Source organism: Prionailurus viverrinus, chromosome C2 (genome assembly GCF_022837055.1).
Source record: "Prionailurus viverrinus isolate Anna chromosome C2, UM_Priviv_1.0, whole genome shotgun sequence".
NCBI classification, from domain to species: Eukaryota; Metazoa; Chordata; class Mammalia; order Carnivora; family Felidae; genus Prionailurus; species Prionailurus viverrinus.
The window spans coordinates 63,872,952-63,887,229 of record NC_062569.1 but is presented as its reverse complement, the minus strand read 5'-3'; the positions used below and the strand labels follow the sequence as shown (position 1 = coordinate 63,887,229).

Here is a 14,278-nt window from a genome sequence, read left to right as displayed (position 1 = left end):
AGTCTGCTGCCAAAATCCTTCCTTTTTAAAGGGATTCAACCAGACCTCCTCTGGTTCTGCTGGTTATCAGTTTTGGTGTGGTCAGTCGTACTGGCTTGGAAGGTACCTGGTCTTACCTACACTGCCCTTGGCCGCTTACATCACTGCTTGACCTAAGTTCTGCCTCACAAGAGTGACTCCATCTTAATTTCTACACAGGGCTAACTAAAACCCATGATAAAATTAAATCACACTCTACAAGTGAACAAGTGAGAGCAATCCTTTTTTTTTTTTCTCTTAGAAGCTTTTTTCCTCAAGAACCCAATTTATTTTGGCTCCCTTAAACACCCCCCTCAACAGTCATTTAGTAAACAAGACTCATAGATGAAACATGAATACAGACGTAACTTTTTCTCTGCATAATTGTAATTACAATATAAGACAGAAGATCCCAAAACACCCTGAAATGTGACATTGTCTTGCCCTGATTGGAAAGAAGATCTAGGTGATCAATGAAAGATGATTCCTGCATCCCTCGGTTGTGTTTATCTGACAGCGACCTCCCAAGAACTGCAGAGACCTCGGAGGTCCGTGGCTTAGTGTTGTCTTTAGCGGAAAATCGTGAATTACTTTACAAGGGCCACTAGCCGGCGCTCCCGGGAAACCTGACTGCGTAGGAAACGTATCCACCCTGGCCACGCCCCAGTTTCCTGGGTTACCGGCCTCCACACGTTCTCTTCCGGGAGGCAGCGAGCGTACGTTCTCAGCGCGTGACGCAGCACGTTTTGCTATAAATACGTGACGCGCGCCTGTAGCTTTCTCTCTGATCCCACGGTTGGCCTCCAACATGGCGCCTGTGAGTGAGCGTTCTTTGGGTGGGAGCGTTCTTTGGGTGTTACCCCGGTGTAGATGATTTTTACATCTACAAAAATTTTGCGAGTTGGGGACCTCTCATTCGAGATAAAGGAAGAGTTGAAATGGAGAGTAGGTCAGGAACACAAGCACGTTGTTAAAATTACAAGTTGTTATTTTCGAGATTCCTGGAGACTGCCATGCGGTCTAGTAGAGTTCGAGTCCCGTCCGGAACTGGCTTGGGATGGGTGGCTGTGGCAGCGCAAGGAAGGAGGAGGCACGACGATGAACAAGGGTAGTAGGACAGCACTGGGGCCTTTTTCTTTTCAGTTTCGCTTCTGGAAATGCCGATGCAGTCCTATTCGTTTGCACCAGGAAAGAAATGTGGGTAATCGGGCCGGTCTGATAGCCTCGCCAGCGCGGAGGGAGCTCCGAGGCTACAAAAGTTTCAGAGAACTTTAGGACTAAAGGAAGAATTGTCATTGTTACTTCATGAAGGAATTTTTTTAAAAGGTAAAAGTCACGATTTTAGGCAGATAAAAAAGCGTGAAAAGATCTTATTTACGTTGTTAATTAGGGAATCAGATACCAAAACCAGTCTAAAGAGCATTTGAAAAGGTAGGTATACGTCGGCAATTTACCAGTTCTAAGTTTTGGAGGGGATTTTTTTTTTTTTTTTTTTTTTTTTTTTTGGTGCAAATTACTCGTCTACCTAAAAGCAAACTGGCATTAGTACTTGGTATCTGTTTGGGTGGATCTAATTTGGAGATGCATCCTCTGATGAATACTGATTTGTCTGTTTTTAGGATATTGTCTGAATGTATACTGATAGTAGCCAGAGCAACGTTTTACTTGTACAGCCTGATTATGTGATAATTCTGAGTTTGGGGTATGGCAAACTAAAGTTACATATGTTTTTTAAATTACATACTTGGATTAAATATCTCCTTCCTCTCTCATAACACAATAATGATTTAATTCTGTAGGCTTGAGTGGATAGAGTATCCTGTTCTGGTGTATAATTGAGCTTGGGCAAAGTGGTGTATACTACCTGTTTCCCATAGGGCCTGGCCTATAGTAAATAGTACCTGATAATTTAAAATTGAACATCAGTGACCTGGAAAATACTAAAAGCCCATAAAACTTTTCTTGATGATTGGAACAGAATAGACTTGGTTAGAGGTTCAAACCAACCCCAGGTCGTGGTTTAATTTTAATTTACAGTAGAAAGTAAATTGATTCTCTTATTAATCTTTTCCAGTTGTAAATATAGGATTCTTTGGAATTTTCTCATTCAGAGAACTAATAGTGGCTACCCATACGCTTCATGCTTCCTTGAGTTTTGCACTTTTGAGACACTTGCATGGTGAACAGGGAGAATTACCATTGGATTTCACAAAAACCCGGTTTAAACAAGTTGAGTGTACCCTTTTCTGACAGACTAAGAAAAAGGGGTATACCCAATAGATAAATACAGCGACTTTTTACAATTTTGCACCATTTCATAATATGACATCACAGTACACTGCATCTTTGGGCTGATAACAGATTTTAAAGTTTTGCAATATAAAAATGAGTGAATGGACTAGTCCTAATTATGTTAACTATCTGTAGCAGAAAGACAAGAAGCCTAAGAAGTCAACCTGGAAATTTAATTTGGACCTTACTCATCCAGTAGAAGATGGAATTTTTGATTCTGGAAATTTTGTAAGTATCACTCTCCTTGGCTTGTTTTTATCATTGTATTAGAGTGCTTAATGATTTAAGTATATAATTCTTGATTTTAACCTAAGCTCTATTCCTAGGGTACCTTCCCTAGTGAAAATCTAGGGTTTTCTTCCCTAGTTTTGCATTTTTTCTGTTTTAAAATAGGAACAGTTTCTACGGGAGAAGGTTAAAGTCAATGGAAAAACTGGAAATCTGGGGAATGTTGTTCACATTGAACGCATCAAGAATAAAATCACAGTTGTTTCTGAGAAACAGTTCTCTAAAAGGTTGGTATTTGTTTCCCATAATATTTTAGTGAAATGATGGTAATTGTGAATATTACAGAATACGTAATCCTAATATTTTCTCTTCATATGCAGGGATAGATGTGTTGATACGTTCAGAGATGCACATGAAAAGTGTTTTGAACTTCCTAATAGCCTGCGTGAATGGAAAATATATTCAGTAACTGGGCCAATTACTTAGGCTGGTTGTCAGTAAGCATAAATTTTTGCTGGAATATAGGCTCCTGTCCAGTACATTATAGTCCCTGAAATCCAAGTTATATATAAACTTTAATGATGTTAGATGATTTAATATTAGAATATGTTGCAAGAAACGTGTCTAATGTGTAACTGGAAAGTAATGTCTCAATTTGCCTAATGTAAATGTTTTCATATATATAAGTAATTTAAAGGTTTTGGTGGTTGGTTTAGTATAGGCAGGTAGTCAGAGGTTCATTTAATTTACTCAACAAATTTATATGGTAGCACTGTTGTAGGATTGGATAGCCCAGCAGTGGGCCAAGAAGCCAAGTACCTACCACCAAAGGAGCTTAAATTCTAGTGGAGACAGTGAAGTGCAGTATTAAGTAGTTGAGAAGTGAAGCTGAAGACAACAAACTTAATGTGAGAATAGAGGAGATGGTAGTGGCTTGGACTAAAGTAGTGACGCTTGTTAGCTGTTTGGTTAATCATTAGGGATTCAGGGGTGAAAACGTAATATTCTCAGGGATCTTATAATAGGCACATAATTGTAAAATGCAGTGCTATAATAGCTGTGTTGAAGGTAGAGATCGGGCTAAGAATTTGCAGAGAACCTGAGATCAGCAGTGTTGCCAGTCGAATGATGTAATTCCTGCCAGAGGGACCGGCATTAAGAAAGAAAAACAGAAGCTTGAGGAATGCTTGGTAGTTCAGAATTACCGTAAAGCATAAATGGAAGAGAGTGGCTGGAGTGATGAAATAAGACCATGCTGAAAGTTTTTTGTAAGAACTGAGCCATATGCTAGTTGCAGGTGTGCTGATCTTTTAGGTTCATCTATTTTGAGAGAGGAGGAGAGAGAATCCCAAGCAGCCTCCACCAGGCTCGATTCCAGAACCCTGAGGTCATGACTGGAGCGAAATCAAGTCAGTTGTTTACCTGACTGAACCACCCAGGCACCCTAACGAGATTATGTATTTAATTAAAACGTAATCTTGTTATGGCAGTAAAACTGAAGAGCAAGCTACTGTGGCTCTCTCTTTAGCTTCAACATAAAGGACATTTATTTTAGGGAGGTGGGGGAATAGGGTTTGTAGGACATGAACTGATTCTAATTGGGGTTGAGAAGCTGCCTAATTATTCTTCTGTCCCCAGCAACCTTCCACAGTGTTTGATACAAATGAAATATTTTGGAGGGAACATTAAAGATGAATACAACTGCATGTCTTATATGATAATCCTGTGCGTGGTAGATAATTATGTTTCCTAGTGAAATTCATGTTTTTATCTTACAGGTATTTGAAATATCTTACCAAGAAATACCTTAAGAAGAACAATCTTCGTGATTGGCTACGTGTGGTTGCATCTGACAAGGAGACTTACGAACTTCGTTACTTCCAGATTAGTCAAGATGAAGATGGATCTGAATCTGAAGACTAGATAAGGCAGCCTCTTACAGGGTTTTGCTCGCTAATAAAACAAATGAAGCATGCAAAGGAAAGAAACATCTAGAAATGGACTTCTAGTTTATTTGTGAATAAAAAACACTGTACCCTGTGTGTTAAGCTTCTGCCTCTTCTGTTTTAAGTGTATGTTGTTTACATGATTCTGGCCTTTCCTTTGATAGTTTTTGTAAGCAGTATTTAAAGATTACTTATTTTGAGAGAGTGTGGATGGGGTGAGGGGCAGAGAGGAGACAGAATCCCACGCAGGCTCAGCACAGAGCCCAATGAAGGGCTCAATCTCCTAATCAGGTGAGCGCCCCTGGTGCTCCTGAGCAGTATTTAAATTGCGTATAGCTGGTAGAATTTTTTTTGTTTTCCAGGATTTCTGAAGTTTTACTCCTTTTATGGGTGTCCTCAAAGTATGTAGTGATGCAGAGGAAATAATGAAGGGCAGTATTGTGTATGATTATATAGTGAAATATTTTAAATTGTCTTGACAATCTTAAACATTTTTGTACATTTTGAAGATGGCAGTTCTGAGTGCCTAGAATAGTTCTTGCACGTAAGTGCTCACAACTGAAGCACTTGTGCCCTCTGCTTCAGAGGATGCGGACTCCTAATTCACATAAAAACTATGCGTGAGCAGGGCACGGCTCTAAACCAATGTTTAATTGCCTGTTTGACATCTCAAACCAGATGCCTTGTAAGCACTAGAATCTCAAAACCTTCCAAGTCAACCATTGATCTCTTACCCACTAAATCTGCGTTTGTGTTCCTTGTCTGAATAATTTACTTAGCCAGTGAGAATCTTGTCCCCTCTTTGACACCTTACTGGTAATTCTAAAAGTGGTTGTCTGTTGATTAGTTCTCAGTGGATGGACCCTTTCCCCCGAATAAAGTAGTCTGAGCAAAGCAGAATGGTTTGGTAAAATTGAGATTGCAGGAGAAAAGAATACTGGGATGGGGGTACTAGAGCCATACCAATTTTGTTTTCTAGTGGTCTTAAGTAATGTGTCTTTTTCCTTTTCTAACCTGAAGGTGGTAACTCAGGTACTTGGAACACAGGCCCTGATACCAGTAGAATCATGTTGCAAAAATAGCATCTTGACTATAACAACCTGATGTACACATTTACTTAATTGGTTTGGGAATGTTTGGAATAATTAATGTTAATTCTTTTGGGGCGCCTGGGTGGCTCAGTCAAGTGTCCGACTTTGGCTCAGGTCATGACCTTATGGTTCATGAGTTCAAGCCCCATATCAGGCGCTCTGCTGTCGGCATGCGGCCTGCTTGGGATTCTCTGTCCCCCTCTTTCTCTCTGCCCCTCCACTGTTCTCTCAGACATTTAAAAAAGGGCTACTGGGTGGCTCAGTCAGTTGAGCATCTGACTTGGGCTTAGGTCATGATCTCACTGTTCTTTATCAAGCTTGCTGCTGTCAGCGTAGAGCCTGCTTTGGATGCCATCCCTGTCTCTCTCAGCCCCTCCCCTGCTCTTTCTCTCTCAAAATAAACTAAGAAAATATTTTTAAATGTTAATTCTCTTGATTTTTAAGAACTTGAAGTTGTCCTTAATATTATTAACCTACTACCCTAGTACAACTCCTTTGTTCTTTTCCTGACAATAGTAATAACCTCTTAACTGCCTTGTTTGAATTGTTCGTGTTTTCTACCAATAGTTACCAAGATCCTACTGTGCTTCCTTTGTTGAGCATTGTGGATACAAGGGAGTAAAAACAGCCTACTCTAGTATGGTGAGGGAAACTGACTAGATAATCCCATAAAAACTTGAGTACAACAAAGGAGAGGCGTTTATAAAAGGGATTTGATCTAGTCAAGGTAACAGGAAGTATTTGAGCTAACCTAGAACAGACATGGTATTACCTGGGTAAAGGAAAATGGGTGTTTCAGGCAGAACAGCATAGGTAAAATTCTCAGGACATTGAGAATCTGGTTAGTATAGAGTCTACCTGGAATAGAGTCGTGATTATGAGAAGAATTTGGAAAGGTAGGTGGAAACCAGCCCCATGCAGGACAGAAATACATGTTTTCTTTTATCCTGAGAGCAATGGGAAGCTACTGAATTTTAAATAAACTAATGTGATACAATGCGATCCACATTTTGAAAAAGATCTTTGTGTTGTGGAGAGTGGTTTTCAGAGGTGTCACCTCATTCTCTCCACCACACATTCAGCTCAGGTCGCAGAGAGTTCCTTATTGTTCCTGAATATACCAGAGGCACCCCTGCCTCAGGGCTTACTCTGCTCGCCCCTGTGCCTGCCTGGATGCTTCTCCCCTAGATGTCTAGTTGGTCTTTACTCTGAGCTCTTCTCAGTAAAGCCTTTCCTGACCCTATTTACAAGTGCAGCACTCCCGTAATTCCCTATCTCCCTTCTTTTTCCCCTATTTACCATGTACCATGGCATTTTACTTTACTCTCTGTCTTCCTCCACTGGTGTATAAGCTTTCCAAAGACAAGTGTTTCTCTTTCTGATACTGCAATATGCAGCTGGCTCTCAAAAAACTTGTTTTTCAAAATAATAAAATTTATATTGATACGTCCAATCAAATTTACCATGACAGTTTTTACGTCATCTATTGTATAGTCCTATTTCCTTTCTCTATGCTAAAAATTTCAGCGACACCAACACAAGTATTTATTTGCTTTACCTCACAATACATATGTAATAGTCACCAAAAGCAAAACCAATATTACTACCCTTAATATACTTTGCAATTTAAGATTGTTTTGCAGTTCTTTTTGTCCTTCTTGTATATCCCACCAGGAATGAACAAAGTCCTGTGTTTTAAAGTCACTAGAAATGATTCATCTCTCTGTGGTTTGGGCACAAACTCGACATACAGGTTCATTTGTTTCATTTTACTTTTGATCTTAAAAAGTTCACTTAAAATCTTTTTCTATTTTATAATTGTGCAAAATGTTTACAAGGTTCCAAAGTCCCAAACAGTATATTTAAAGAAGACTAGGGGTGCCGGTTGGCTCAGTGTAGAACTCTCGATTTTGGCTCAGGTCATGATCTCATGGTTGTTGAGTTCAAGCCCTGTATTGGGCTCTGTGCTGACCGTGCAGAGCCTGCTTGGGATCCTCTCCCCCTGCCCCCCTCTGTGCCCCTCCTCTGCTCACATACTCTCTCTCAAAATAACATATATATATGTGTGTATATATATATATATATATATATATATACACACATATATATATGTGTGTATATATATATATACACACATATATATGTGTGTGTATATATATATATATATATATATATATATATATATAGTTTATTCAACCAGTTGTTTACTGATAGACATTTGAATTGTTTCCAAACTTTTGCTACTATAATTAGTGCTGCAGTGAAAAGCCTCCATCACATGCCTTTTCTTATTTTTGCCATTAAATCTTTGGAGCAGATCCCAAGAAGTGACACTCTTAGGTCAAAAGATAAATGAATGTGTAATTTCAATATATATTGCCAAATTTCCCCCCATGCGGTTTGTACCCTTTTATACCCCCTGCTCACACACACTATCCTCTCCACCAGCAGTGTATGAAAATGCCCATTTTCCCATGGACTTAGCAACAGATTATGTTGTCCATTTGGTTTTTTTGGTCTATCTGATAAGTGAGACATTGTTTTCAGGATAGTTTAAATTTTCATTTATCTTATGAGTGAGGATAAATGCCACTTAATAAGTTAATAAAGGACCATCGCCTGTTTGTTATCTCTAGGGCATACATAGGATTCTTGGTCTTTTTATTTTTTATTTTTAGGCACTCCCTGTATATTAAGGCTATTAAACTCTTGTCTGTGATGTATGTTGCACAGTTTCTTTTCAGTTTGTCATTTGTTTTTTCCCCATACTTATGGTGTTTGCTTTTGTCTTGTTGCTTTAGAGGCATTATTTTTATTTTTATGTAATTAAATCTATTAATCTTTTACCGATTATTACTTCAGGATTTTGAGCCATGGTTGGAAAAGTTTTCCCATTTTTAAGTTGCAGAAGAATTCATGTTTTCTTCTAATGCTGGTATGGTTTCATTTTTAAACTTTAAGTCTATGTTCTATTTTGAATTTATCCTGGTTTACAATTTGAAAAGTAAATCCAATGTAACCTTTCTTTTTCCCATGTGGCTACCCACTTACATGGTTACCCCTGATTACAAAGTACTCAGGAAGTCTGGATTAGCATTGATTTTCCTACTTGTCTGGAAATCCTTCCCGTGGTGCTGCTGAGGTGGTTGCAACTGTCTACATTTGCAGCCTTAGTGTGCTTGGATGATATAAATGCCAGAAGGGCCATTTTTAAATACAGTGGTGCCATTTGTAAAGGGCTTTCTCTTCCTCTTTTTTGATCCATCACCAGCCCCGTGTGGCAGAATATTATCTTCCCCATTTTGCATATGAGGAAACCGAGTCTCGGATGAACTGACTGCCCCAGGATCTCCCTGTGCCATCCACCTCTCAGTCCTGACCCAGTGCTTCCCCTGCCCTGGGGCGGGCCGCTTGCTCCCTGCACAAGGCCATGGTCAGGCATGGGGCGGAGGAGGAGCACTGATCTGGGGGTTGAGAGCTCTGCCTTGCTGACTACTGGCTATGCAACCTCAGACAAGCCCTCTTTGCCACCTGAGTCTCCGCATCTGTGTGTAAAGAAGTGGTTGTAAATAGGCCGGCATTTCTCGGTTTAGGAACCCCGCCTCCTTTTGATGAACACAGACCCGTCCTGTTGCCTTGCTCAGGTCTGATTGCCCTCCCCGTGATATGGCTGATGCCTATAAATATCCACACCAACCAAGGTTTTTTGGTATTTTTTTTTAAGTTTATTTATTTTGAGAGAGAGAAAGAGCGAGTGCGTGCGTGTGTGTACACGCAAGCAGAGGAGGGAGGGGGAGAGAGAGAGAGAGAGAATCTTAAGCAGGCTCCACACTCAGCACGGAGACCAACACCGGTCTTGTTCCCACGACCCTGGGACCATGGACGGATATCACTTTTTTTTTTTTTAATTTTTTTTTTAACGTTTATTTATTTTTGAGACCGAGAGAGACAAAACATGAACGGGGGAGGGTCAGGGAGAGGGAGACACAGAATCTGAAACAGGCTCCAGGCTCAGAGCTGTCAGCACAGAGCCCAACGCGGGGCTCAAACTCACGGACCTCGAGATCATGACCTGAGCCGAAGTCGGCCGCCCAACCGGCTGAGCCACCCAGGCACCCCATGGATGGATATCAAGAGTTGGTTACTCAACCTGCTGAGCCACCCAGGTGCCCCAGTTTTTTGGTATGTCTATTCCAAAACACAACAAAGTAAGGTTCTTTAAATTTCCTAAATATAAACTTACAATATTAAATAAGGTTTTTAAGACATGCATGCTCCTTGAAAGTAGCATATGTCCCCTCCCCCACAAGATGTGGTACTGTCTAAAGTTTTTCCCTGTCCTAGATTTTTGTGTGATTCAAAAAAACCAGACCTGGGAATCAGGATCTACTATCTCCATTATGATTGATTGGATATGTTTTTCCCCCAAGGGAGGGATCCATTAACATGCAAATGTTCTTTCCCTCTTCTCCCTGAGGCAGAATGGTGAATTCCACAGATCCTAGGCATGTCACAAATGTGTGGTCATTGATTGCTATTTTGCCAGGCTCTGTCCTGAAAGCTTATGCGTGACTTAGATGTGCTTTCTGTACCCAAAGAGCCTCGGTTTTAAGGGGGGCAGCAAACATAGGAACACACAATTTAGGTAAGTGTGGTCAGTGCCATGATAGAGACATAACAAGGTGCTTTGGAAGCACCTATACCCTGCAGAGTGGGAAAGGTAACCCAGAAACGCCTTCTGGAGGAGGCCGCTGACCTTGAGCTGTCTTTAAGGAACGATGGAAGTTAATGGGACAAAGAAGGAGAAAGGGATTCTAGGCACCAGTGGCCTTCTCTTTTAGAATCTTTACACACTATATCTCATTTAATCTCTATAGCTATCCTGCAAATTGCTATTATTTCCCTTTCATAAATCGGAAAACCAAAGACTGAGAGTGCTAAACAGACTACCTACGGTCACACAGCTAATAAGTTCCAAACTGGAACTTAAACCCAGGCCTATTTGATTTCAATGCTCATGCTCTGTAAATGGCTCAGTGTCAAAAGGTTTCTAAACTTTTCTCGGCCAGGCAATCCTTTCTCAGAGTGATGCACATTCGACTGGCTCCATTCAGCTTCTTGGGAGAATCAAGCATTTTTTTTTTTTCCTGCCTGAGACCCACCAATTGGCCTGATAGAGGTTGTCTGGCACACGCCTTTGTTGTAATAAAATCAATCATGGGAGCGGGCCCACTGCTCGGAAGGCACGGGATTGGAAGATTCCTTATTTCATCACCCTTATTCTTTTCATGCAGGCATGAAACAAGCTTTCACAATGGGACTTCTCTCCCTTTTCTCTCCCTTTCCAGCTGTGGTCCCCAAAACTGAGAACAAAACTAAAAATATGTCCATTTTCCAAAGCGAGGTGTTTACAGTCTCCACAGAGCTTACAAAAGAGATGCCCCGGTTCCAGTTGTGTAAGCCTCAGTTCACTACCTGATTGCAGGACATGAGAAGCTGAAGACTCCAGAATGCTTGACTCATCCTTGAGAAATGAAGGCCTAAAGCAACGGCCGGAGCCGCTTACCTCCAACAGCAGAGTGATGAGAGGTGTGTTTTCACAAATGCAGGGTTATATAAGCAAGCATTTCCCCTGGACAGATATGGTCCATGGGGAAAGACCCGGCGTGGCCCAAGTTTTTTTCCACCTTAGAGAACTACTTGGAAGAGAGATGGGACCTCAAAGGAAAAGAATCTGTGTAGAATGGGCCGCCAAATACTCAGGGGCTGTAGGTAGTAAGTGCAAAGTCTAGGAAAACGCATTGCGCAGGTCACAACTGTTGCAACTAAAGATTCTCACTGATAAATCTTTGAGAAATTAAGAAGTGTATCCTTCAAGAGAAAGAAAAAGGCTTAAACTTTCTTCTAGTCCAGATAGCCACACCACCAAACCATAGCTCTTAAGTCGGAACTTCTCTGCTCCTCCCTTTTTCTCTGCAGCCCCCCTGCATTTTCAGGACAACCCTGGAGGAGCCAGAGGCAGCTACTAAAGTTGGGGGAGGGGCACACTTGGAGCCCCCTGGCACGCAAACTCATCCCACAACCTTTTCTCTTTGCTCAAGCTGCAACACAGGCGTCCTGATACTTTGACAGAATTTTCGGGTTACTTTTTTCCTTCCTCACTAGACTGTGAATACTCTGAGGTCAAATTGATCTCTGTGTGCATTTCTGGGTGAACTCATCTAATAGCAAAAGAATCCCAAGTCAATTAATTAACATGACTTCTTATTCATGAATGTGGAAGGATCAACCAAGTATCCCCCCCAAATGAATAAAACAAATAACATCACAGAAAACCAGATGGGATGAGTACTTCGAAACAACTGACCCAGACATGGAAATACAAGGAACACAAGAAAGTTTTCCTCCGCCTAAGGAAACTTGAATCCCCACACTGAAAGGGTCAACTGTAAGCCAGGCAGGATGCTCATGTGGAAAAGCTCATACTTAGACACATCCTGAAGAAATTTCAGAACTCTAAAGGATATAGAGAAAATCCTAAAAGCTTCCAGAGGGGAAACAAAACAGAACAGTTCACCTACAAAGAAATTAACTTGAATGGGACCTACCCAGGGTTTCAGTAAGTTTAGCAGCAGGAATATCTGGTTTTAATCTTAAACTGTATCCCTCATCAGCCATGAGAGTCCTTTGCTATTCCTGGTTTCATGTAATGACAGATGATTTCTGGGTCTTTTTTGGCTCAAATCCGCTTCCAATTCTTGTCCCTCAACTGCAAAGCTGATCTTGCCATTGGAGTTTACCCAATAAACCCCACAAAGCCACTTCACTCCATAATTCTACAATATGCACCACTGACTTTTTTTTTTTTTTTTTTTTTTTTACTGCCTTACACTTTAAAGGAGCATGTGTAGGGGAGCCAGGGTGGCTCAGTCAGTTAAGCAACTGACTTTGGCTCAGGTCATGATCTCACAGTTCATGGGTTCTAGCCCCGCGTCAGGCTCTGTGCTGATGGTTGGAACCTGCTCCACGTTCTGTGTCTCCCTCTCTCCCTGCCCCTCTCACACTCACACGCTGTCTCTCAAAATAAATAAATGTTTAAAAATAAAAAATAAATAAAATAAAATAAGTTCTTACTGAAAAGGGTATACAGTGAAAAGTATATCTTCTCCCTGACCTCTCCCAACCAGTTTCTTCTCTCAGATGCAATAACTATTACCAGTATTTATCTGGAGCTTATTTTATTTTATTTTATTTTATTTTATTTTAATTTTTTTTAATGTTTATTTCTGAGAGAGAGAGAGAGAGAGAGAGAGAGAGAGAGACAGAGCATGAGTGGGGGAGGGGCAGAGAGAGAGGGGGACACAGAATCTGAAGCAGGCTCCAGGCTCTGAGCTATCAGCACAGAGCCCGACGCGGGGCTCAAACTCACAGACTGCGAGATCATAACCTGAGCTCGAACTCACAGACGGCGACATCATGACCTGAGCCGAAGCCGGATGCTCAACCGACTGAGCCACCCAGGCGCCCCCGGATCTAATTTTATACATGTGTAAGTATATATGCATTTACTTTCTGAACACATGCTAATTCATCCATTCAGTCTTCTTTCTTGAGAACAGAAATAGTGTTTTCAAGTATAGTTCTGTGAACAGAAAACGCACAGTAAATGTCTGTTGGATTAATCTACCAACAAACACTCATGAGCACCATACAACGTTACAGAATTCTGAAAAGATCATTCAGATCTTCTATTCCAGAGTTTATCGGACTGTGAAAAACAACTCTAGTTCCCATGTGAATGTAATGTGTAGTACAACATCGACAAAACACATGGGGAAATGCTCAGTTAAACACAAACAACGTTACCTCACGTGGGGACTTTTCGGGTCTTTATTTGAACTTTCATTCATTGGTTTACAAAAATGTACAGCATTTCCTAAACATACTGCATGATAGAACATGTTTACTTACCAACTCAAGAAAGCATATTGAGTCTTTAGTTCTAATTACTGGCTTCCAAAGAATGCAGTGGATAAAGAACATGTTAAACCATACCAGGAGGATTTAATCAATTAGCCATATCCAGAATGTGAGAAATTCTACAAGATAAGCTACCAGTTTCTTCAACAATAGAGAAGTAGCATTAACCAAAGGGGATAGGACTGTTGAGGGAATAAAAAGACTTAAGAGAAAAATCAATCAAATATAATGTGTAGACCTTTTTGGATTGTGATTCAAACAAATAAAATGTAAATGGACATTTTTGAGAAAGCAAAGAAAATTGAACATGAACTGGGTATTAAAAATCTAAGCATTAACTACTTAAAATTTTTATCATTGTTAATTTCATTGGGTTTGAAAATGGTATTATGGTTATATTTTTATCTGCTAACACTGTCAACCCAAATAAAAAGGTAAACTGAGATGAGCTTAAATTACTAGTAATAGAGTTTATTCAGCCATAGCAGAGGAACTGGAATTTGGAAAATGTATGTTGTAGAAACTACAGCTGAGTCTGTTTGGGGTGGACTGTATTTATGCGCAGGGAGTGCAAAGAGGGTGGAGTCTAGCCAGAGTTCATGCAGTAAGTTCATTGGCTTGAGAAGGGGCAGGGTTTCTTGGTGGATGTTCATTGGTCAGGAGATAAGTTTCAGTTTTCTGTAAATCAGGCATTTACAGGAAATCAATCTCTCAGTTCTTAAG

At 40.6% G+C, this 14,278-nt stretch overlaps 1 protein-coding gene across 3 annotated transcripts; it reads left to right on the top strand.

Annotated features, from left to right (window-relative positions):
- Positions 1 to 784: 784 nt before the first annotated feature.
- Positions 785 to 4,578, top strand: RPL22L1 (ribosomal protein L22 like 1). 3 transcript variants are annotated; one of them, XM_047876425.1, is made up of 4 exons: positions 785 to 835; positions 2,449 to 2,538; positions 2,704 to 2,825; positions 4,317 to 4,578. In XM_047876425.1, the coding sequence occupies exons 1-4, from the start codon at positions 827 to 829 to the stop codon at positions 4,459 to 4,461; spliced, it is 366 nt and encodes a 121-aa protein (XP_047732381.1). In that variant the 5' UTR covers positions 785 to 826; the 3' UTR covers positions 4,462 to 4,578. The 3 variants fall into 3 exon arrangements, with proteins under 3 accessions (XP_047732381.1, XP_047732382.1, XP_047732380.1); XM_047876426.1 differs by having other exon boundaries at positions 788 to 835; positions 2,446 to 2,538; positions 2,919 to 4,398; XM_047876424.1 differs by having other exon boundaries at positions 790 to 835; positions 2,446 to 2,538.
- The last annotated feature ends 9,700 nt before the right edge of the window (positions 4,579 to 14,278 follow it).